Source organism: Protopterus annectens, chromosome 2.part0 (genome assembly GCF_019279795.1).
Source record: "Protopterus annectens isolate FY-2018-M chromosome 2.part0, PAN1.0, whole genome shotgun sequence".
NCBI classification, from domain to species: Eukaryota; Metazoa; Chordata; order Ceratodontiformes; family Protopteridae; genus Protopterus; species Protopterus annectens.
In genome coordinates this window covers 1,754,140,898-1,754,167,327 of record NC_056728.1, presented here as the reverse complement: position 1 = coordinate 1,754,167,327, position 26,430 = coordinate 1,754,140,898, and the positions used below count along the sequence as shown (strand labels likewise).

General features: G+C 41.2%; 1 protein-coding gene across 2 annotated transcripts in view; it reads right to left on the bottom strand.

Moving 5' to 3' along the window:
- Window positions 1–26,430, bottom strand: part of ZMYND12 (zinc finger MYND-type containing 12) — a 1,002,866-nt gene that overhangs the window by 37,167 nt on the left and 939,269 nt on the right. For both annotated transcript variants that reach the window (XM_044061779.1, XM_044061780.1), the window contains one exon: window positions 4,358–4,503. In XM_044061779.1, coding sequence (XP_043917714.1) covers window positions 4,358–4,503 — 146 coding nt within the window. The remainder of the gene's footprint in view (window positions 1–4,357; window positions 4,504–26,430) is intronic.

Here is a 26,430-nt window from a genome sequence, read left to right as displayed (position 1 = left end):
GTCTCTGTCTCCTCTCCACACATGCTTTCAGGCTCATGTGTCTTGAGATCAACAGGGAGACAATAGCAGCCTGTGTGCTAGTTTTGCGATGGTGCAGCTACCGCAATAGCGAGGAATTCAAACATTTAGTGCTATGGTAAGTGCAACTTCATCAATGGTGATGTAGCCTTTAAACTATATGGGGTTATTACCAAAGCCAACCCAATCTGGGAGGAGGAAAGATCTGGATCCAGGAGACCCTACAGAATGGTCCTACCAAAGCCAGTCCCGAATCTAGAAAAATAATCCAGTATTATAATAAAAAGGTAGTAGTTGAGGACAACCATCTGGAAATAGTCTGTTTTGACATGGATTGTATTTTCTTTATCTGAATGTAAGAAATACATAGTTGATCAGCTTTTCTAAAGGACATGATTCTGTCCAGATAGCACTTGTGCTGTTTATGCATGTCCAGAGTATACAGACTCTTTTCTGCCTTGATCTGAGGATCTGGATAGAACACTGGGAGACTGATGGCTTGATTCAAAGTGAACTCTGAAACAACTTTGGACATGAATGAGGGATTTGTTCTTAATTATATCTTATACCTACAGAAGTCCAGATGGGATTCACCCACCATGAGAGCTTGCGACTCAGATACTTTTCTTGCAGATAACAGAGCAATGAAGAACAGGTTTCCATATAATGAACCATAAATCTGCTGTATGTGCAATGGAGACATGATTAACTATTTCAGCACAACATTAACATTCCAGGAAGGTGCAATCTCTTTATGGGGAGGTCTTAGGTGTAAAACTTCTTTAAGAAACTGTTTACCAAAAATGTAGAATACATTGTAATATCCAAGAGCAGACATGCTGACATGGACACAAGAAGTACCTTGATAGATGAGTACAACAGGCCAGAGAATAGTAACTCATACAATATTTCAGAAATAGAGATACCTAATCTGAGATGGGGCCCATTTTATTGGCCAGGCGCTAACTAGAAAATCTTTTCAATTTACCAATGTGAGATTTTCTAGTAGTGGTTTTGCTTGCCTCCTTTAGTACCTGCTGCAAATCATCATGGAAGAGGTGCCTGCAAGGTATAAAAATGTAATCCTTCAAGCAGTTAGTTGAAATTGTTTGAGACTGGAGTCTACCAAACACCCTTAGTCTTGTGTGGGTAGGTCCAGTCTGTGAGGAAGCTTGTGGTAATTGTCCTTAGCCAGCTCCATAAGAAGGGACAGTCAGTGTTGCCTGGGCTGAAAGGGAGTCACCAGAATGATTTATGGAGAGTCCTTCTGAATCTTCAGAATTACCTGGTTTTCAGTAGAGAGGGAAAAGATAGAAATGCATAAATGAACATCATCAGCCATGGAAATGAGAAAGCATCTGTTTTCCAGGCTTGCTTGCAAGGAGTAAAAATGATCTATCTGAGGTGTTTCCCATAGGTGGATCAGTTGAAGACCCCTCACTCAATTTCCATTCATGAAGGTTTGTCCTGATCCTGCTCAGCTTGTCTGTTACAATATTTGGTTCTGATGGAATGTAAGATGTTTAGAGGGTTAAGGAGAGCTGCAGAGCTATGTCTTAAGCCATCACAGCCAGCCTGCACAGAGGATAAAACCTGGTGCCTCCCTGTTTGTTTATGTAACACAAGACTGTGGTGCTTTCTGTAATCACCTGCAGAGGTCCCAGGGACCACATGTGATGAAGAGATTTTAAGGAATAGATCACAGTCAGCATCTCTTTAATATTTATGTGTGATGGTCAATCTGAAGAGATCCACAGGCCTTGCACCTTTGCCCCATAGAAACTGTTCTCCAATCAAAATCTGAGGCATCTGTAGTTATAGATTGACTTGGGCTCCAAGTAGAAAAGGGAAGACCTGGATTTAGAACCATTTGCAGTCTCCATCAGTGCATTTCCTTTTGACAAAGCCCAAAACTGGAATCTGAAATTCCAGGGGATAAAAATGTTGGGCCCATGTGTTTTTGAAAAGCCATTACATTTTCTCATGTGTAACTTGGCAAGAGGAATCATGAGAAACACAGACACCATGAACTCTAGGATCCTGAGATATTCTCTTGCAGAAGTCTAAGAGAGTCCTAAATCTTCAAAGTTAAGTGGTTATCAATGGATAACTCTTAACTGGAGAAATTCAGGAAATTAGAGTAAAGGGGGATTCTTGCACATTTTTCTGGAATCCTAGATTGGTAACAAAACAGAAAACACATTTTAAGGAGTTTTGACATCTCTTGAAAAGACTCTGTAAAGATGACTAAGTTGTCTAGATAAGCAAATAAGGAAATGCCTTGCAGTATGCAATGAGCTATCACTGAAGCTAGATGCATTATAAACACTCTTGGAGCTGTGGCTAACTCAAAGGGTAATGCAGAGAACTGATAATATGACCAGATACAGATAATCTGAGAAATTTCTTGAAGCCTCTGGCTATGGGGATGTGACAATAAGCACCTTTCAAAGCTAATGTTACCTTGTACCCAAAAGAGGGATTAATGAGAGGTAACAGACTCTGAAGGGTCAGCAGTTTGTATTTTTGTACTTTCACAAGCAGATTGAGAAAGGAAAGATCTAGAAGTGGTTTCCATGAAAGCTCTTTCTTTGGAACCAGAAATATTCTGAAGTAGAAAATTTCCCTCTTTTATCTAAAGACTCTATGACTCCTACGGACAGCAAGTGTTGGAAGAACCCAAAGGGGAAATACTCTGATTGGTTTGGAGGGTGGGTAGAAATTCCCCTGAAAATAGGTCTTTGTATCCAGTGCCAACTGTAACCTTTCTGAACTACTTTTAGAACCTAAGAGCCTGACAGTATATGTTGCCAAAAAGGGAATGTAGAGACACAGATTTAGAGAGACAAGGCTAGGAGGGGAGGAGGGTAGAATGTTTGTATAGTGATTCTGAAGTATTAGTCTGTCTATTTTTTTAATGAGTCCTGTTTTTTGTTGTTCCCCTCCTACCATCTCTTTTTTGCTCCCTGTTTGCCAAAATGTGACAGGGATTTTTTGTTTTGCCTCTTAAAGACAGTAGAGTATTTGGGAATTTGTAATGGGGAACTTGAAAAATGTTAGACGAATTTCATCTGGATCTGATCTAAACTGAGAAAAACGTGTTAGCTTGGGGTACTTTATAAAGTCTCTCTGCCGTTCTGGGAACTGAAGGTTGAGAGTTAGGATTATTACAGGCAGTATTAAACACATCCTCCAAGGCTGGAAAAATAGAAAGGATGGGTGTATAATGAGGTACATCCACCTGTAACATATCATAATACCTCCTAAGTTCAGGGAGCACATCCACTTTTTCTCACAAAAACACCTCATTCATCCTAGAAAGATTCTTTGAAAAGGAAAATTCCTCTAAGGGAGGTAGAGAAGACTAAGTTTCCTCAGAATCAGTGTTTTAGGCTTGGGAATGTCCAGAAGAAGAAGCCCCATCTTTTTTAATATCAGAATCCTTGGACAAATTTTCCTCAGAAATTTCTTTACTGATATTGCACTCAGGTAGGAATTCTTGAGCACCAAGATTAATAGCCTGTAATAATGGTTTAGCTAAGTTAAGAAAGTTATCTTTACAAACAAAAACAGTGTCTTCAGATGAGCAATGCTAACCTTTTGTTTTTTTTTTTCTTTGTAGGAACCACCATGGAAGAAGACAGACCAGGAGGTGGCACTTCAACCCTCTCTAGAGGTCTCTTTTCCCACTCACTCTGAAAATAGTCATGCAGAGTGTCTTCCAGACCCAAATAAGATGGTTCAGCCATGCCCAGATTGAGCACTGGAGAGCTGTACAGGACATGGCTGACCCCCAAGTCCATGGGGGCTGAAGGAACCATAACACTGGATCATGGAAAGCAAGAGAGTGGTTTGAAGAACAATGGTTGGCTACTACAGAGTCACCCACTAATGGCTGAGGCACCACTGTGGTGGTGGCAATGCTTAGTCTTCCCTCATTGCTAAGCTTACTGACTGCCATGGTCCCAGACATTATACCACAAAATTTAAATAGCCTTTTGTCTAACATCAAAAGTGACCATAACAAAGCATTTTCTTTATAATTTTAAAAGCAGAGTACATATTAGAAAAATTGTTTCTTTAGAATTAATACACTGGGTACAAATAATACTGCTTGTTCACTCACAAACAGTATTTCTTTGGGGTCACTTAGAATACATCTTAACTATGTAAGGGTGTGTGTTGATTTATTGATTACATTGTTACTATACACTTCTGTGTCTTTTCAGCAATCAACTCCTAAGTTTTGACAATTCATGATTTTCTAAAAAATATTAACTATCAGTAAATTGTATTGGTATTTTATATTGTCAGTTTGCAGTAAACACCAAAATATTACCTTTGGCAAGTCCCTCAGTAGGTAGTATAACATGGAAAGTGCATGGGCAATTTTGGCAACTTTAATGGGCTCCTGTTTTGCATCCTGCTCTCTGATATCAAAAATGACATTCAGTACTTGTACAGCTTCTGCTTCTTGTGCTTCATCTACAAATACAAAAAGATAATTGTATTGCTTTCAAATGAAATACAGTACTAACACAATAATTCACTTTCATTACAGGATAAACCACTGCTAAGAAACTTGAATTCACACTTTAGGAAGAAAGAAATAATTCAGCCTCACTGGAAATGGAATTATGTATCCAAAAGAATGCTTTGATGCTTTAACAGTTGAACTTCTAGGTTAACATACCCGAGTTCCCCTTGTTACTTTCTATCTCAAATAAATAGCAGCTTGTTTGAAGTCTAGCTGTAGTGCCTTCCCCAATCTACAGATATCCAGTCTTTTGGTTCATTTTTTTCTTAACATTCGGAATACTGCCCAGATATCTCAGAGATTACTTTATAGTGAGGCCAAATGTAGAAACATGACCAATAAACCAGGAAAGCCCATTACACTCCCAGCTCTAGGATGGTAAAGGCATGCAAAGGGAGTGGATTCATAGGTGGAAATACTCCAAGGCAGCAGTATGCTGCTCCCCTAGAAAGTCTCAGTTTTCTCATTGGCCCCAGACATAGGTCAAACATAGTCTAGGGGTGGTTATATCGGGTTCTGGTTCCCATCTGAACCAGAAAGTACTGACATGGAACAGACTCCAGAATCAATTGTGCCACTTTACCTGAATTTCCATTCTTTTTCACACACTCACCCCATGCTTGTCCAAAAATTTAATTACTGGTACATTCTTTATCATGTGTACATTTGCTACCCTGAAATATAATGCATTATAACTAACTGCTAAAAATAGCATACATAAAAATACAGTGATAAAAGGGTAATATCAGACCATTTTTTCAGCTTAAATTATGTTTAGAAGCAATTTCATAATAACCCTAGACATTATTTTTTTTCTTTGACGTCTTTAAAAAACCCTGCCTAATGACTCCCCTACCTTCACACAACTGGCCTATTCATAAAGTGGGAGACTGGTACCCCTAGGCTAGACTAGGTGAAAGTCCTACAGCCCATTCACTTCTTCATTGGTATTCTAATGAGCTGATCCTTTCTCCTGAGGTAAATCAGGTGGTATGGACCAGTGCAGCTCGCTTGTCCTCTGAAGTGGGCTACCCATCCTCCTGAGGAGCTCCTTCCTCCATCTCAGTGACTCACCAAGCTCCACTGTATGCTGCTGTCCCCAGGAAGCAAGCCTCTACCTGCTGACTTCCTCAGCTAGTGCAGTTGCTCCACGGTAGTGCATGCCTGATAGTTGCAAACTGTATGCGAGCAACATCAAATGCTCACTCTTAAGTCAGCTCCACTGTCTTAGCAGAATAAAGTCTGAACTATGGCCCAGGTGACCTGTGTAATTAGGAGGATGCACAAAGGGTATTGCCCACTGGGGGCAAGGTTGTAGTTGAGACACATGAAGAGGCATGACCAATGAGCCAGGGTAGTCCATTACACACCTGACCCTAGGATGATATAGGCATGCAAAGAGGATGAATTCTTAGGCATAAAAATATTCCCAGCAGCAGTATGATGCTTCCCTAGACAGCCTCAGTCTTCTCACTGGCTCCAGACATAGGTGAGGGACACTGCAGGGGTGTCTATATCAGGTTTTGCACAGTTGGTGGATGAGGTGAGGTCCTGGGAGTAGACGATGGTCAGGTGTGAGAAATCAAAAAAAAATAATAATAATAATAATACTCCCCTGTCACCCAAAAGGTAAATCAGAGCTGCCTCCCCACCCTCCCGAGGATGGGCAAGCCAACAACAGCTGTTCATTTTCATCCTCCCTTGCCTGACTTTTTCAATACAGAAGGCACTAATCTAACTCAGGTCATCTATGTCATTGTTGATGTTTTATCACTCTAGCTATAACAAAATATGGTTTGCCGTACTTCAGGTACTAACGATTAAATACTGCTTTTTATTTTACATAACAGTACCCTCCACCAAAGTTTGTATTCCAGAACATGCCAGAATGGTATTTATTAATTTACTTTATCCTTTGTTAACTGGGTTAGCAGCCTCTTTTCAGGGCAGACCAGAGGTGGTATTTATCCTACTAGGAGACATTTGGTTAGTGCATCAGGGAACCTCTCATACTCTTTCCTGTTACTGTGACAGGCAGTATGGTAGTTACAGTCCATAATGGAAAGAGCTGGGGTTGGAGATGAATGTTTTTGAGACAGACAGCATTCTAATAAATGTTTTATAAGATGGTGGCTTACCAGATGAAAAATTGTTGACAGTGGTTAATGAAAATGAACCTAGCTCAGTTGCTGCTGCTTCTTAAGGAGATATAATAGATTCTTATAATCTGGAAGGTGAACAGGATATTGTGCAGTCAGGGCTCAAGGTTAAAAGGCATGGAACATGCTCACTCTCTGTTTTTTCCTCTGAGATGCATGGAGCAAGTACTATCCGTGATCTGCCAAAAGAAAACGCTATAACCTATGCAAATGTGAAAAACACCTTCAGCTACTACAAACTTTTCTTATCAAGCTAGAAGGTTACCTGTTGTATGAATTTCATCAAATTCAGGTCAACAAATTGATTGGTATGTCATTTGGCACACTGTTATATCTCCTTTATGTTTCTCTGGTAAATAAATAATAGCTTTTATCCATGCAGGAAAACAGCCTTTTTGTGACGTAACTAAAATATTGTGTTGTATTACAGTTTGGTACAGCTGATATTTACGCTGAACAAGATGACATGCTTTTCTTCACTTTGTCATTTTGTTTTCAAGGTAAAAAAAATCAAATGATAGAAACATTTATTTAGACTGGTGCAGTGGAGCTATGGGTCATGTTAAAAATGTCACAGAAAAACTTTGTTCATATTCCTTGTGTTGTTAATATATACATGGGTTAAAATCTTATGTGCACTATGCTGGGCAACCTAAAATATGATTTTTTTTTTTTTTTTTTTTGTGGGTCTCGATCATTTAAATCAAAACTGTACTAAAAGGAAATACCCTCAATGTGGAGAAGTAAGCCATACTTCCAAAATTGTGTTAAGTTGTGTAGGAAATGTAAGGGAACGGACCATTTTTGTTTCAACTGTCCTCAAGTTCAAGACTCTGATAAACCTAACCTGCCCACTACTGTTACTTTTTTATTTAAAATATTCTAATTTTCATAATGTTTGTAAGCAAAAGATTTAGAATAATATTTGACCACACCCACCCCTTTTCGCTCAGAAACAGAAGAGAGAAAAAAAGGAATTAAAGCAAGTTTTGGTCTCTGTCTCTTATTCAAGCATTTGAGAGACCACCTTTCAGCCAAAGGAAATTCAGAAATTTCAACAAAGTTCCATACAGACAAAATTAAAAATTTAGTAGAGATACTTGCTGCATATAGTAGACTTCAATCCTTTTTCAAAACAGTACTGGTCAGACACAGAATCCAAAGAGAATAAGTAAATTCAATATTGTATCTAATTAAGTGTAAACATATTGCATGCGTTTTTAACCACCATGCAGGAATATTATAGCAATAGCCCACACCTGGGTGTGTGTAATGCTGGATTTACCCACGGTTGGTGTGGTTTGGTCATGAGAATCTCTGTTGCTTTTTTTTAAAAGCTGTCTCGCTATGTTAAACCCATTTAACATAGCAAGACAGCTTTAAAAAAAGAAACAGAGATAGGAAGAACTCTGTTGCTTTTTACAAACTGTCTCACTATGTTAAAGGAGTTTAACATAGCGAGACAGCTTTAAAAAAAGCAACGAAGATAGGAAGATCGTTAATTTTTTTAAAGTTGTCTCGCTATGTTAAACTTGTTTAACATAGCGAGACAGTGTGTAAAAAGCAACGGAGGTCTTGCATTCTCCATTGCTGTAAAAACAGACTTATACTAATGGAAAAAGTCAGGCAACCGAACCTTTTTCCATTAGTATAAGACTGATTTACAACGTGCACACTGACTAATCAGCATGCATGTTTTGGAATATTAATGGGGGGTCATTGTATAATTGGGCATAACCACCACATATGTTGCCAAGTACGTTTTTGACTACAAACAATTGTGCCAGCAAAGTCTAAGAAGGTTTTTCCATCCCAGTCTTAATGGAGTAAGATATGTCCTCATAGAATTTTTTCTTCATTATTCTATTTCTAAACAATTTTAAATATTATTTTGTCTGAAGCCATAACATTTCAAAAATGTATAGGCTGGAGATATTGAAATTTCAGATATCCAAAAATGAATTATAGAAAAATAGATATAGAACTGTGAGAAGTTATTAAAGAAGAAATAATAAGAAGAAATAATTCTTAAAGCACTTTTTTGTACTGTAAAAGTTTTGATATGTATTAGATTGAATGTGGAAGACTGAAATCATTTGTTTTAATTTACTAATTACATTGTTGATTTTAAGTATGTTAAAAAGTTGCATTTCAGATTTAATTAGCTCTAAATTAATTCGGTATTATTAAAACATTTCTTAAAGGAATATGAAGGAAACTAATATTAATAATCTGATTATCCGGTCTACTAAATTTATATCTAACTGCGGAAAATACATTTAATTTAGATTAAACTTGAATTTATTTCTTGAATATAACATTGCTTTAATATGTACATCAGATGAGTTTCCAAGAGAAAATAAATCCAGCAAAAAGTTTCCAATAAGATTCTTGGGGAGTCACCTCTCCAGAAATAATTTGTTAATAATCATCTTATTTTTTAAGCATTGGGAGAGAGATAATATTTTGTGAAAAAAACAATATGGTAAATTTTAAGCTTCCTTACTAGAAAAGCTCTGCCACAGACTGCTATAAGGGAAAGGTTAGTTTGCTTTTCATATATTTCATTCTTGTAATTTGTATTGCCTCATTGCCTTCTACTATTTTGTATATTGTGATGTATTTTCATTGCATTATGCTTTAATTGTATTCTGCTTTAAATTGCATATTTAAACTATGAAAGAGACCAGAACTGTGTCAATTGTGAGTCACACAGAAATTAGAACAGGTCAATTAAAGTTAATTTCTTGAGAACTGAGGGAGGAGCTGGAAACTAAATATTGTATTTAGGAGACAAAATAAAACAGGTTAATGCTTTACTGGAAAAGCTCACTCAGACTTTGCCATAGATTGCTGTGAGGAAAAGGTTAGTTTGTTTTTCTCATAGTTTTCTTGTGATTTGTATTGCTTCATTGTCCTTTTCTAGTTTGTATATTGTTGCGTATTTTCATTACACTGCTTTGGGGCGGCCATGGTGATGCAGCGGTTAGCATTGTCACCTCACAGCAAGAGGTTCTCTGGTTCAATCCCCTGTTGGGGTGTCTTCTGTGTGAAGTCTGCATGTCCTCCCTGCGGTCGTGTGGGTTTCCTCCGGGTGCTCTGGCTTCCTCCCACATCCCAAAGACATGATGTAGGTGGATTGGACACTCTAATTTGGCCATAGGTGTGAGTGTGTGTGTGTGTGTGTGTGTGTGTGTGTGTGTGTGTGTGTGTGTGTGTGTGTGTGTGCGCCTTCCGTGGAAGGTTGGGTGCCGGGCTGGCAACTCGACACCGTAAAACTCTACTGCCAATCATGAGTGGACAGGTGATCCGCTGTGGCGACCCCTAACTGGAAAAAGCCGAAAGAATAAGAAGAAGATTTTCATTACACTTCTTTAATTGTATTCTACTTTCAATTGCATATTTAAACTAGGAAAGAGAACAGAGCTGTGTCTCGTGTGATTCAAACATAAATTAAAATTTCCCCCACCCTCCCATTCTGTTGCTGTTGTGTTTTTAATCTCAATTGTCTCTCCAGTTACCTGCACCTTATGTTAATTTGACCACATATTTCCTTCCCTCTCCCCTTTCATTGGCTGTTGTTAATATGCACAAAGTTATCATTTTTTGAAGTGACTCCCCTTCAGCTGTTTAAATTTATTTGCCATCCCACTGTATTTCACTGACTTAGAATACTAATTGCCCACCCCCATCCAAACTATTTTACTGTGTTAAAATTAGTGTTGCTCTCCTTAGATTGCTAAAGTCTCTCCCTCTTTCATATCTAACTGCTTAGTGCACACTAAAACTCTTAGGATATTAACCCATTTATTCCATCTTACCTTTAAAATCTGCAACATCTGGTCCAAGACCACCAATTATTGGACAGCCCACATTCTCACTTTCAGTACTCATCTTGGGATTAGTGCTTCTGTTTTGCTCCTAGTAGGATAAGGAGCATAGGGACATTATTTCCTGGAGACATAAGAAAGCTAGAGAACAGTTTCAAATGTGCCATTGAATTTGTACTAATATTTTGCTCCTAGTGAGACAAAGAGCAGAAGACACTGATTTCTGTCGGTCTGTGATTGGTCAGTTAGTGTCTGTATTTGACCATGCTGATTGGTCTGCTTGCTGTTCAAGGCATCTACCAGGAAATGGCTACAAGACTACAGACCCCTGAAACATCTATGAAATGACTGTTGATAACCAAAGAGCCTAAGGCCTGCTTCTCATCCTGTGACTGGTGCTACCGTTTTGTTTCTGGTGAGAGAAGAAGCAAAGAGACACTGTATCTAAGCAATGTGAAACTGTGGTGAGACAAGCACTTGTAGTAGCCAATTAAGTAAATCTCCACTATTTAGCATTCTTGACAAAGCTAATTCTTTCTTTTCAGTAAGTACTACTTGATTACCTGCTAGCTAATCTACCTTCAGAATATCTCCTTAAATACGTCATCCATAAATCATCAGGGTCTACTTTAGGAATTTCCTCTCAGGTGTTTGGTAGTGCCCTGTACAGACACAGGCATCTTGAATTAACATTTTCCTGCAAAAGAACCCTTGAAATTTCACCAATACCTACTTGCACACAAGGGCAACTATGTTTCAGTGATGAGCACTGCTCCCAGAATTGCTGCACATGCGTTTTCTGTCTTTCCTGAGCTGACCTTAGCTTCAGTGCCACTGCAACAGCCCTTCTACTCATTGCTGCACAACTCCCATGGCTCCCATCATAGGCAGCTGGATATGGCCCAGTGCTCCAGTGCCATCCATTTTCAGAGCTAGTTGATTCAGCAGGTGAGCTGTTACACATCCCTTAATGGAGTCCAACTTCCATGGCTAATGTCCTGCTGTCTACATCAACAAACACCTTTTCTTGGGTCTGATGAGGATCAGAATTGGGTGCCTTAATCTAGCATTTGTTTCATCCTACAGTGCCAGTTCTGTTTACTAAAAGTAACCCTCTAGGTGCTTGCATTCCATGCCTGACTTCAAGCCAGCAAGTCATACTTCTTACCCATGTACAGTTTGAGAAAAGGTTAAGAACTTTTCTCAAACTCAAGACCTCTAATCACTGGCTTACGATCAAAAAGCTTTGGATCTGTGGTTTGTCATTGTAATTTTAGATCTGATGAACTCAGATCAGAGGATTTCTGAATTTTGTAGCTCTGAAGAAGTTTTTGGAGACTTTGGAGGCAACAGTTTCCTATGCATTGAGGGAGCTTTAGAAGATTTACTGAGGGTTTGAGCCACTGAAGAGGCTGCAGATGTAGGTGGAAGCAGTCCTTTAAGAACAAGCTTGTTACACCCACTGGCAATGACTCTGGAATTAAAAGCTGCACAAATAGTGCAGTTAGTGTTGAGGTGAGCTGCTCCTAAGCAGTAAACGCACTCCCTGTGGGTATCTGAGTTAGGGACTTTTTGCTCACAGGAAGTGCAATTTTTGAAACCTGTTGGCTTGTCAACCATGACAAAACAAAAACTAGAAAAGGAAATAGTAAAAAAGGAGAAAGTATATATTTATTTATTTTTTTAGAGGAAAAATACTAGCAGTGGTAATGAAGAATACCCTGTCTGAAAAGGCCTGGAAATAAAGGGGACAGACAGGACAGTACCAACAATGGTACTTGAACAGAAAAAGAAGTTATGTACTTACCATAACATTCCATGTTTGTTGTCCTCTCTCGCCCTTTTTTCTTACTTGATGGGTTCAGAGCCAATACTCGGCTCCGACTCTGCCAATATACTAGCTCAAAGTCTCTGACTTGGCTCGTGGCTCAATACCTATCCCACAATACATTGGTGCAAGCCCCAGATCTTGTTTGCTGCTAGCCATAAATGGAATGTATTTTCCTATGTATGTAACATGAAAAATATATATACAATACATATATATATATATATATATATATATATATATATATATATATGAGGAAAAATAAGTAATTTCAGAAGAACTTTATCAGTGGAAGGAAAGAAAAACTCTCATCTAAGTCCTCTAGGAGCCTTGGCTGGGGGAAGGATGGAGGGATTTAAGAAAGAAGGGCGAGAGAGGACAACAAACATGGAACGTTATGGTAAGTACATAACTTCTTTATGTTATGTTGTCCCTCTTGCCTTCTTTCTTACTGGATGGGACAGCAACCCTAGCACCATTTTCCCGGGTGGCTCATGGGAGTACACTTTTGAGCACTGTGGACCCAAGAGAAGCTCTGTCCCTGGAGGCCAAATCTACCTTGTAATGAGTAATAAAATTATAGGACCTGGCCCATGTAGCCGCTGCACAAATGCTGTCCATAGACAGTCTGGCATAGTAAGCAGATAAAGTTGCTAGAGCTCTAGTTGAATGGACTTTGATTTTGAAAGGTAGACTTCTATTGTTTGAATTGCATATATGGGTAATACAACTGGTAATCCAATTTGAGAGTGTGACTTTTGATACTGGTTTGTCTCGCTTTGCTTGAGAAAAAGAAACAAATAGTTGATCTGTTTCCCTGAAATCTTTGGTTCTATGTAAATAAAATCTCAGTTGCCTGTGTACAGCCAATTGATGTAGTTTGTATTCTACCTTGTTGGAATGATTAGGAAAGAAAACTGGAAGTTCAATAGGCTGGTTCAAATTGGATTGGGAGCAGAATTTTGGCATGAAAGATGGGTTAGTCCTCAAGGATACTCTAGCCTTATGAAATATTAGATATGGTGGCTTAATTGATAGGGCTTGCAACTCCAAGACTCTGCGTGCAGATGTAATGGCCACTAATAAGATGGTCTTCCGGGAGAGAAACTTTAGTTCGCATGAAGAAGCAGGCTCAAAAGGCGGTAAAGTCAGATAAGTGAGAATGAAATTTAGGTCCCAAGGTGATAGAGGTTCTTTAATGGGAGGCCTCAATAAACAAGTTCCTTTTAAAAAAATGCTTTACACAGCTTGTGTGACATGAGATTAGGAGTGTATTCGCCGATGTGATAATTGGAAATTGCAGCTAACTGGACTTTAATTTTAGCTGCAGCAGAGTCTTGCTGAAAAAGTTCCACGAGGAATTCTAAAATTGAACTAATAGAGGCATAGAAGAGATCTATGTCTATGCTCTTGCCCAGTAGGAGAATCTCTTCAATTTGATGGAATATAATTTCCTGGTGGAAGCCTTATGAGAAGAGACCAGGATGTGTTTGACTGCTGGAGTAAAATATTGAAGCCTGACTATGTATGGAAGTGGAGCAGCCAAGCTGTCAAATTGAGGGTCTGGAGAGAAGGATGAAGCGCACCCAACATACGACTCAGAAGGTCTGGGACTAGGTCTAGAGTCCATGGCTTCTCCTGAAGGTGAGGCCAGAGGAAGGGGAGCCAAATATGATGAGGCCAATATGGAGCAATGAGAATTAACCTACTTCCTAAGACCTTGGCTTTCTGAATGACTTTGGGAATTAGTGAAAAGGGAGGGAAGGCATACAGTAGTCCCGAGGGCCAATCGTGGACGAGGGCATCTCTCGGTGTCTCCCCACTGGGGGGGTATTAGGGCAAAATATTTACTGCATTTCGTGTTCAGGGGGGTTGCAAATAGGTTGCAGCAAGGTTGGCCCCAAGTCCGGAAAATCTTGTCCGCTATGCTCTGCTTCAGAGCCCACTCACGAGGCATTAAAATCGCCCTGCTGAGCTTGTCAGCTATCACAGATTTCCCCGGGATGAGCGTTGCTACCAGAAAACATTGAGAAGAGATTGCCCATTGCCATACTCTTAGTGCCTCTTGACAAAGGGGGTATGATTTGGTTACTCCTTGCTTGTTTATGTACTAGACTATGGACATGTTGTGTTACTGGATTGCAATCGTTCCTAGTGGGAGAGAGTCCTGAAGTGCTTGCAACACCAGAAGCAGTGCTCTCATCTCTAGAGTACTGATGTGCAACTGAGCCTGGTATTCTTGCCATGTGCCTTGGACTGTTCTTCCCAGATAATGCCCCCCCCCCACCTTATCTGGGAAGCATCTGTGGTCACCGTAGTGACAGGTTGTTGTGGAACAAAGGATCTTCCGAGGTAACATGATCGGACTGAAGCCACCATCAGAGATCTCTCTTGTATGAATTCATTATCGTTATCGGATGGTACATCGGAAGTTCTTGAAGAGACCATTGAGCAAACAGAAACCACTGAAGGATTCTCATGTACATTCTGGCTAGAGGGACAAGAGTTATGGTTGACGCCATGGTTCCAAGAAGTGTTAGGGCTACTTTTGCTTTTACTTTGCTCCTGGGAAGAATGTCGACTATTTTCTGATTGAGGACAGAGACTCTGTCAGGCAGAAGGCAAGCCATCATAGAAGTGGTGTCTAGCTCTGCGCTGATAAATATAATACGGTGACAAGGAAACAAGGCAGATTTTTGAAAATTCACTGTTATGCCTGAGTATAAAGTTCCTGTGTAGTGTCCTGGGCCTATAGAAGTAGATGCTTGGTGGTGGCAGTTAGGAGCCAGCCATCCAGGTATGGAAACACTTGGAATCCTAGGCATCTCAGGTGAGCCGTTACTCTGTGGGCTGTAGAGAGACCAAAGGGCAGAGCTCAAAACTGATAATGACTGGCTCCCAACTGGAAGTGTAGATGACTCCTTGATGCTCTGTCCATTTTTATGTGGCAGTACGCATCTTGGAGGTCTACTGAGCACATCCAATCATCTTCCCCTAAAAAGGGAAGAACAGACTGCAGTGTCACCATTCGGAACTTGTACTTCTTTACAGATTTGTTCACCTTGTGAGATCCAAAATGGGTCTCCAGTCCCCAGTTCTTTTTGGTACTAAAAAGAATCTTGAGTAAGTTCCGAATTCTATTTGGTCTACAGGGACATCTAGGATGACTCTTTTGCTTAGCAACTCCTAGATTTTTGTGGTTGCTTGTTCCCTCTGACTGGGTGGAACATCTGTGATTTTTCTGATCTGTGGAACAGAATGGCAAAAGCGAATGGAATATCCTCTGGTTATTACGCTTTGTACTCGTCTCGTGATATTTCACCAGGCTTCTGAGTACAAAGTTAATCTTCCCCTGACTGCCTCCAGAGAAAAGCAGTCAGACCTCCTTTCAGGAGTGCTGATAGGGACGGCCTCGAAAGGAATCCCAGTCACCCTGGTTTTGTGGACCCTCCCTGCCAAGCGGGCGGCTTCTACCATTATTGCCTCCCCCTCTGCCCCTGGGGAAGGGCTCACCTCGTGAGTCTTGAAAAACTCCCTGGGATCCTTTGAACCACATTTTTCCACTATTCTGGCCCTTAGGATAAGGTCTTGAAGGTACAGAAAAACATACTCCAATGGCAGACAGAGTTTTCCCTTTCTGCCCACATCTGGTGAGTGTGTCCTTGACCTTTGGTCCAAAAAGAGAGGAACAATCAAAAGGGGCATTGGTAAAGGTAGACTTGAAAGGCTCCACAAAGTTGCATAAGCACATCCAGGAGTGCCTCCTCAGGGAAACTCCAGAACTTACTGCCCTGCTCGCTCCATCTGCAGCATAGGATATCAGCCTCATGGAAGAGTTGACTATGGAATTTAAGGTGGATAGCTTGGCGGTCACTTTTTCTGAGACCCCCACAGCTGATGAACCTTGTAGAGTATCTCTTAACTCCTTCAGGAGATCTCTTTGAAGTCTTGTAAAGTGTGTGAGGTAGTTCAGTGATCTGAGGGTGAAAGTTGTTGACGAGAAAACACGCTTCTCATATCTATCCATCGTTTGAGACTCCTTATTCGGTGAAAGGACAGATGAAGACATCTCAGGAGTTCCTTTTTGGTGGCTGCCACCACCACCATCATAACATCTATGGGTATGCCTTTTGAGAGAAATTCCTTATCCAAAGGAGCTGACAAGAACTTATTTGGCCTCCTAGGGACTGGCTCAATAATGTCTGGTGTCCCATGCCTTCTAACTAACCAATTCCATGAGCTCATTAAAAGGAGGAGAAACCCAGGAGGCTGAAGGTTGAGATCCAAAGGGCTTCAGGTACACTGACTCCTCATCAGAAGGGTTGATGGGCTTCCAGCTGCCTCTGTGTTTTAGGATCTCCAGGATATCTGAGAAATAGATATCTTCAGAGGGCGACCGTGGGGACTCCTCTGCTTCCACGAGGTCAGTGTCAGAAGTGATGGACTCATCAGGGGAGTCTATATGCTTCCTCTTGCATGTCCTCTTCTGAGGTGGCTCCTCAGACAGGTAGTCTGGGGAGGTCTTGGAAGAGTGGGGCTCACCAAATGGGGCTTCCTGAGGCCCTGAATCTCTGCTGCAATGTGGATAGGATGGTGCTGAAGCAGACGGCGGTACCTGAGGGGGAAGAATGCCAGTATCCCTGAGTACAGCTGCAGGAGGGGACAGCACACTCCTCATCCCCTCGAAGGCTGATCCCCCCGGCTCTGAGGACACCCCCAGTTCCGAGAAAATGGAGGAAATCTCCAGCACCAAGGAGATTGGCTCCGAGGCCGATGTAGGAGCCAAGCTCACCTGAGCTGATGCGCTGAGAGGCAGACTAGGAACTGATGAGACTTGGGTCCATGCCCCCCCCCCCCAGAGCCAACCGGAGAACTACGGCTCCTAGGCACCACAGATGGCACCGAAAGTGTCGGAGCAGGCAACAGTTCCAAAGAATCCTGAAGGGGTCTTGGGACCGAAGGGTCTAACACAGGCGGGTATCTGGCATTCTGGCTCCAAAGATCCAGCTTGGCTCAGAGGAGGAATAGTGGATGTAGTCATCTTAGATGTCTCCGAGACCGGTGGGGTCAGAGCCGTGAACAATTTTGCCAGCGCCACCCTGTCCACGTCATCATCTGATAAGCTCTTAGAGGACCTGGATGAAAGAGTGAGGGCTCGACACCTTTGAATAACAGGGGATCTCAAAGTCGGAGATACCGGTTCTAATTCCACGGACTGGCTCCGAGAAGTAGTCTCTATCGGTTCCGACGTCTTTGGAACCGAAGAGCTAGATTTGTCTGCACCGATTGTCTCCCTTTGTTCCGAAGACAGTGGAGCTGAGGAGACAGATTTTTCAGTCAACTTAGGCAATTTCTTTAGAGGCTCTGAATGAGCTGAGAAAGAAGATGGAGATGAAGAAGAAGGTCTCTTGGACTTGTCGCTAGCTGTTGGAGAAGATTGTAAAGCCTCATCAAAAGAAGGCTTTATTAAACCTTGTAAAATCAATTTGTTTTTCCTCTCATTTAATACTCAATAGTTGAAGGAGTGACAAAAACTGCAGGATTCCTGCAAGTGAATAGCACCTAAGCAGTAAACACACACATTGTGCCCATCTGTAATGGACATTTTTTGGGAGCATTGCTGGCATTTCTTGAACCCAGAGACTTTGGGGTCTTTGTCTCTAGAGTCTTTAGACATGCTGACACTGCAATAAACTACAATAAACTGCAAGAAACTTATACCAAAAAGCTAAGCTAAACACACACACAAAAAACAGTAAAGGGAAGTAAAGTTCTATCCTCTAAGCTAAATGGACCTAGCTGAGCTGACAGGGACAGACAACACAAACCCTCTAATAAAAAAGGGGTTACCTTTAACTCTCTAACTTAAACGAGCTAAAGTTAATACACAAATAGCACAAGACTAGAGATAGGATAGGCCTAGGGAAAAAAGCAATGGCCAATATGCAACAAACAAACAGGTGAGAAAATAATTATGCCAAAAATCTTATAAAAAGGTTAAACTGTCAAATCCAAAAACTACAATAATACTAATAAGAAGGAATTTGCCAAAAACAGCTATTAGAAATGTAATCAAATAACACATAGCCACAGCCAAGAAGAGAGCATCTGAACTCGTCAAGCTGCAAATGAGATCTGGGGGTTACTCCAATGCATTGTGGGATAGGTATTGAGCCACGAGCCAAGTCAGAGAATTCAAGCTAGTAAATTGGCTGAGTCGGAGCCGAGTATTGGCTCTGAGCCCATGCAGTAAGAAAGAAGGCGAGAGGGACAACATAACATCTACTATTAGGAAGGTAGAAAGGCCTGACAAAGAAAAAAAATGATAAAACTATGATGATGGTTAGAAAAAAGGTACAGATATGATATGAATTACAGGGAAAATATATATATATATATTCCAAAAATAAGGAGAAAAATGCACTTACATCAAAGAATACTATAAGCAAATACTATGAGAGAGGATTCAATGTCTTTGAGCGATGGCGGCAAAAGAAATCCAAGGTACTGGGGACAGGCTAAGGCATTATGGGTAGAGGGAGGAGCTCAAGAGTTGGATCCTAAGTCTATAGTATGCAGCCAAGTTGGATCCAAGGATTGGATCTGTAACCCATTTGTTGAGGAAGAATGAAAAGGACAACATCAGGTCATGCATTTAAACGTACTGGAAACACTCACCATCCAAACCAATACCAGACTTATGGACAACTTTAATTACCCCTCATCAACTGGGAATCATATGAGATACCAAATGTGTAGGTTCCGAGATTCTTGGGATTTGTAAATAAAAACTCCCTTGACCAGACTGTCAATATGCTGACCAGGGGAACAAACGTACTGGATCTTGTCCTCACTAACATGGGAGCACACTGCACACTCTCTAGTGTAATGTTGTTTCTGATAAGGTCAAATCATAAAATGGTCACAGTTCAGTCCATGTGTTCTACAGATTTTCAGGATACATATTATCACATCAAAATAAACAGGCGCGCCTGGACACACTTACACTGGAACCCCAGCTAACCCTGAAATGTTCAGGAACTACTCTAAGTCTAACGTCCTGCTATTAAGTGACAACATGGCAAAACTTAAGGCCCTCAAAACCCTGAGAACACTGTTGCCTACATGGAACTGTTCACAGAAAACCTATGCAAGCATGTTATCAACACTTACCAGAGTCTGCTGCCACAGCCACGACAACATCTGCATTGACGATAACACATGGAGAAATTTGTTGACTCAGGAAACAGACACACCACGCAAGTATAATGTGGATATCACACCCTATAATCAGACCAATAGGTATGTGACCTGTGTCCTGAGGGTAAGTAGTACAGCCACCAGCATGTGGTTGTCACATTGCTGACTACTCCCTTGAATGTAACACAAGTACTGGGTATGTGAAGGACATGCACATCAGAGGCCATAATAACTTAATGCTTCCCAGCCTTCATCACACCAGTAACTATGTACAATGCACCCTTCTTCATGTACCTTCTTACACATCTTCCAAAGATATGTAACTGAAGTGGACCACCTTTGTCACAGTGCCCTGTCACACAGCTTATTGGCCATACCTAGGTATTCTTTCTGTGAAATATACATGACTGTCTGATGATGCGGAACACCAATCAAGTTGTTACACTGTGCTTATGCACACACTACATACACAGGTGTCTGACAACATTAATGGCATGTATGTCAACCACGAGGATTGTGCGCTCTCTCTCTCTCTATATATATATATATATATATATATATATATATATATATATATATATATATATATATATATATATATCTCAGGAGATGTCAATCTAGACTGGATAAAACTTAAAACAGACTCTCCACAAAACAGTATTAATCTCCACGGCTACCATCAACTAATAACTTCTCCCACCCGAATCCATAAAAACACCTCTTCTAGCTCTATAATTGACTGGACACTCACCAACACCCCTAAGCTATATCACAACCCCACTACCCTACCAGACCAACTAAGTGACCACCTACCCACTCTTGTCCTTAGATACAGCTCTCAACCTCCCAAATCTAACCACTATAGATACTGCCGCAAACTCTCTAACTTTGACTCAACTCAATTCAACACAATTCTCTCTTCCACTGACTGGACTTTTCTGAAACAAATCCCCTTAAATGATGCAGTAAATAGTTTCAACAGTATGTTCATAAATACCCTCAACTCCCTTGCTCCCTCTAGAAAGGTTAGAATAAAAGTTAACTATGCTCCTTGGCTTTCCAAAGAGAGTAAGTCCCTTATGCTTCAAAGTGATAAAACGTGGAAAGCCTGGGCCAAAACTAAAGAATTATCCCTGCTGCACAAATATAGAAATCTCAGGAACCTTACCAAGAAACAAACCAATTTTGACAAAAAGTCCTTCTTTAACTCTACTCCACCTGATAGCAAAACCAACCCTCAGAAATTCTGGTCAACTATTAAAAGAATTCTTTCTCTTGGATGTCCCTCAAACCCCACCCCCTACCCAGACACATCCCCTCTAGATACAGTTACCTTGCTCAATAAATACTTTATCGATACTATTCAGTCACTCTTACCCACTACTGGCAATGCTACTCCTCAACACATCCCCTCCTATCCGCCCAACAATAATCCCTTCTCCCTACAGCCTGTTCCCACTTCCTATATTCAATCTCTTCTACTTAAGCTCAAACCCTGCTCACCATCTACAGATAATCTACCTCCCACTTTCCTCAAACTAGCTGCTGACTCTATAGCTTACCCAGTGTCTATCTTAATCAATAGGTCCATTCAGGAATCTACAGTACCTACCCTCTGGAAATCCTTTTTCACTATTCCCCTACACAAAGGGGTTAACTCCACTGACCCATCTAATTACCGTCCCATTGCCATCCTACCCCCCTCTCCAAAATACTTGAAAAATATATCCACTCACAACTGCTAAAATACCTACTCCAACAAAATCTTCTCGCCCCTACCTAACCCGATTTTTGTCCCCACCATAGTACAAGTACTGCCCTCCTATCCTTTACCCATACCATTGCAGAAGCTCTAGATAATAATAAACTTATCTCATGCCTCTTCCTAGACCTTTCCAAAGCTTTTGATACTGTCTCCCATCCTCTGCTGCTCTCTAAACTTGCTAGTCTCAATCTGTCTGCTTCTACCCTTTCCTGGTTCTCCAGTTACTTATCCTCCAAGCAGCAGTCTGTCAAATGGCTCTCCTCCACTTCTCCAGGCAGCAGTCTGTCAAATGGCTCTCCTCCACTTCTCCATTCCTATCTGTCACAACAGGCGTACCCCAAGGCTCCATCCTAGGTCCTCTCCTCTTTAACATCTTCACTAATGACCTACACACATCATGCAAACAATCATCCCTCATCCAATACGCAGATTATTTTACCCTCATCTCTATCTCTGACATCTCTGAGCTTCATACTCTCTCTCAACATACTTTCTCATCTACTGAACAGTGGCTCTCTAAAAACCTACTCATCCTTAACCCAAAAAAAAAAAAAAACAAACTCCTACTATTCCTCCCCCGGTCACATATTCAACACAAATCTTCCTTCTATATCACCTCCTCAAATAACACAATTATTAAACCTGATGCTCATACTAAACTTTTAGGAGTCATCATAGATGATGAACTCAAATTTAATATACACCTCCTCCACTGTATAAAAAAAGACTAACCAGAAACTTGGATTGCTCTGTCTTAACAAGAAATTTCTAACTCCAAATGCTAGGCTCTCCCTTGCTCAAGCCTTCCTGCTACCCTCCCTTCTGTATGCTGCCCCTATTTTCACCAATACCCAAGCCACAACTTTAAACAAACTCCAACAAACTTATCATAAGATAGCTAGATTCATAACAGACTCTTCTTACAAATCCCACCACTGTCTACCTCTCATATCCCTACAATGGCTAGAATTTCCCCACACTTTGTTACTTTCACAACTACAAATGCTACATTTCATTTTCTACAAACCTTCATCTTGCCCAGCTCTTTCTTCCCTCATTTCCAACTACACACCTTCTCGCACTCTCCGTACCTCTATTCAGCAACTTCTCAACACCCACCAGCCAAAAAAATCAGTAGGCAAATTATATAAATACTCAAAAGCCCAAAACTGGAACAAACTTCCTCACGAAATAAGTTCCATCATTCACCCAGCAAACTTTAAGGAGAAACTAAAACTCCATCTGCTCAACACCAGAATCTGCCCTTGCACAGCACCAACCTAACCTTACCTCTCCCTCCAAGCAGGGCCGGCCTTAGCCGAAATGGCACCCTAGGCGAAGTAGTGCTCCTGGCACCCCTTAAGCCCCACCCACACAACAGTCATGAAAGACAACTATTTGAGCCACATCCACAGGGTCACTCCCCATGAAAGCCACTCTGGTTGTTGTTGTTGTTGGTCTTTTTGGCTTTTTCCGGTAAGGGGTCGTCACAGCGGAACTCCGGTCCGCTAATGATTGGCAGTAGATTTTTATGGTGCTGAGTTGCCAGCCCGACGTGAGGTACTTTTGGGGTCTCTCCAGTTGCTGAAGGTGTCGGGTAAGGTACATTCCAAAAGGGGCATTGTATTCAATTATGGGCCTGATGAGTGACGAGTAGAGGGGCACAATGACCTCTCGAACTAGATGCGAACCCTTTCGTGATAAGGTGGGCTATATAGAAGGGCTTTCTAACTACTTTGGCAACGTGATTATCAAAGGAGAGATTACTATCTACGTTGGTCCCCAAATCTCTAATTACTTCTTCTGTACTTAATGGATAACCACCTATGTGGTAATTTGTGGGCACTTTTCCCAAAGGGGATGACTATGCACATTTTAGCATTTAGCTTGAGGCCATGGCTCTGGCACCAAGCATCCGTCTCTGTGAGACCCTTTTGGAGGAGGCTTGTGTCAGCTGGAGAGTCGATTATGGCTCCCAGTTTGCAGTCATCTGCAAACTTTGTCAGCCATAGTCCCCCCGTGTTAGCCTGAACCTCAGAGAAGTATATACTGAACAAGAGAGGTCCCAGAACTGAGCCCTGTGGGACGCCACTTGTAACTGATTTGGATTCGGACGTGGCACCTGCGATTCTGACCATGTGGGTTCTATCCCTGAGCCAGTTTGCAACCCATCTTGTGATATAGGGGTTGATATTTAAGCTGGTAAGCTTAATTATGATGCCTGAGTGGGGTATTGTGTCGAAGGCTTTTGCGAGGTCCAGGTAGGCTGTGTAGACTACCTTACCCTCATCTATGGCTTTGATAACTGTTTCAAAGAAATCAACTAGGTTTTAGAGGCAAGATCTGCCCTTAACAAAGACGAATTGGGTAGGGTCCAGTGTCTGGAGGCTCCCAATGTCTTTGTTTATGAGTTCCATGATAATATGCTCCATAGCTTTACAGACCAGACTAGTCAGGCTTATGGGGCGATAGTTCCCAGGATACATTGTGGCACCACCTTTGTGGAGTGGGACCACTGTAGCTGTATGCCATTCTTTGGGTACATTTTTTGCCGAATGACCTAAATAAGAAAGGAGATGCACACTGTAGAGTGAAAAGGATGACAAGGGATATGAAAAAGATGAGCAAATAAAATATCACACCAACATATAAACTCTACTGCACAACACAGAATGAGGGGGGGGCAAATGAAAAGCGGCCACTTCTGATCACACAAAGGCAGTAATTTAAGAGGGCAGTATGGTGGCAGCTAGATTCCTGGTATGCAGAGCAAGCAGAAGAGAAGTGGTACTAGAAGGAAGAAAAAGACAGCGATATTCATTTTTTACAGAATCTGGTGACCATCCACAGCAGTACCATGTAAATTTAAAAAATGCATAGGCTGCCTAAATGGGACCATACCAAAGGCTAAAAGGATGTAGAGATTGCAGAAACACACAGAAGGAGGGAGAGAGAGGGGGAAGAGAAGACAGAAAAGCTAAAATATCTGAACACACTAAAAAATGAAAAAATACCTTTTTATGTCTTCAAAAAAAAAAAAAAAGGTCAAGATGAAAACCATAACAATAGCTTAACACCAACATTAAAACAACTGATTTGCAGAAAAGAATGCACAGGAACCATACAAAAGCATTGAACAATTCAAATCTACAATGTACGGAAGAACTTTAAGCCCAAGTAGATTTGGCAAAAAATATGCAGGTCAGAAAGAACAAAACTAGAACATTTCACTACCAAAAGTCAAAAAGGGAAAGCAGAGCCGACCCATATTTAACATCTTTAGTTTTTAAGGCTACAGAAAACTCTGCAGTTAACCGGAACTCAAGCAACCGGCGCACAAAAAAAAATACAGTACAACTTTCATGTGTTGCACTGTCTACCCCCCACCCCCACCACCACCACCACCACAGAAACATACCTTCCATTTTTAGAGTTTTAAAAAGGAAAATGTGAATAAATGTTTGTGTACTGACAGCTTTAAAAAAAATAGTCTGACCTGTCAGTAAGAAACTTTGGGTGCAGCAACGGTCTTGCTGACAGGCTTACGAGTGTTGACTTATGACTCGTCACACAGCAGAACTCCGGTCCATAAATTGCGCCCTGCTTAAGTGGGGGAGGGCACAATTGTTGCTAGCCTCTCGGCAGTGAAATTAAAAAAAAAAAATGTTGTTGTTTTTCGGCTTTTCCTGATTAGGGGTCGTCAGACAGCAGAACTCCGATCCATAAATTGCGCCCTTTTGAGGCCGGGGAGGGCGCAATAGCTAGCCTCTATGGGCGGCGGTGAAATTTTAAAAAAAAATAAATGTTGTAGTTGGCTCTAAGGGTTTTCCTGGTTAGGGGTCGTCACAACAGAACTCCAGTTCGAATTGCGCCCTTTTGAGGCCGGCCTGTATGGCGCCCTAGGCGGTCGCCTAGTTCGCCTATGCCTAAAGCCGGCCGTGCCTCCAAGGGCTACCCCCTCCTCACTTTCCTCCATCACCTCAAAAATGTGATCCCTCAACTAAGAGTTACAAACTAAACTTTACTCTTCTTATTTGATCACTTAATCTGCATGTAAATACGTACAGAATCTCCAATCTGTAAACATAGAGTTTACATAATGTAAATAGTTTGCATGTTTTCATCTGTATCTGCAGTGTTCTTGTATTATTTTTTTCTTTTTTTTTTCATATCTCATCATATGTCAACTGAAATTGTTACCTTTTTATGTCTGTATATATGTGTATTGGAGCTTTTCTCCTCGGGTCTCCACTGAAAATGGGCCAACCCGGTTAACAAATGTCAATAAATAAATACATTTTATATATATATATCAATCATGCACACAAGGTAACTAGCCTGTATTGCCCATACTGTTGCATACAGGTATACCAGCGTCCCTCCTAACACCTCCTGCAGATATTACAGTGCCAGGACAGTGTGCATGGTCACCCTCATAGAATGTGGATGTGCCATAATAATTGTTCAAGAGTATGTGTGCAGGCTCATCTCTTATCACTCCCCATCACATATGTTGTGTCAGAAGCATGGAATTAGTGGTGGTATTATCCTGATATTGTCCATGACTGTGGTTGGTTATTGTAAAATGTGCTATGTTCCTTTACCTGTGGCCACCTTGCTGGAGACCTCTGCTGAGAGCACACTCATATTCAGGTATATATGTTTGCACAGTTTCCCAATATGCACCCTACCCCAAAAGGATGTCGGATTCTGATAGATGTCCTCTGCATTATTCATGTAAGGATGCTTATCTCACATACACATCCTCCCCTTTATGTCACCTTGTGTGATAGTCACAGACAGAATTTCACTGTACAGTTCATATTGTACCATAAAGACATGTGCTAAGTGCTGCTGCTAAAACCATTTTCCATTAACATGCTCTCTTCTGCTGTACGTGAGGGAGTTTCACCTGCACTCTTTTCCTGTGTTCTTTACTACAGTTATCTGTGTGTCCATATTCAATACACACACACTTCCCCAAGTCATCATTTTACATGGCAGTCCCATGTTGTGATACAGATCACTAACACAGCTTCAGTACAGAATGCCTTGAATGGGCTATCACAATACTCTGCACTGTAGGTACACTG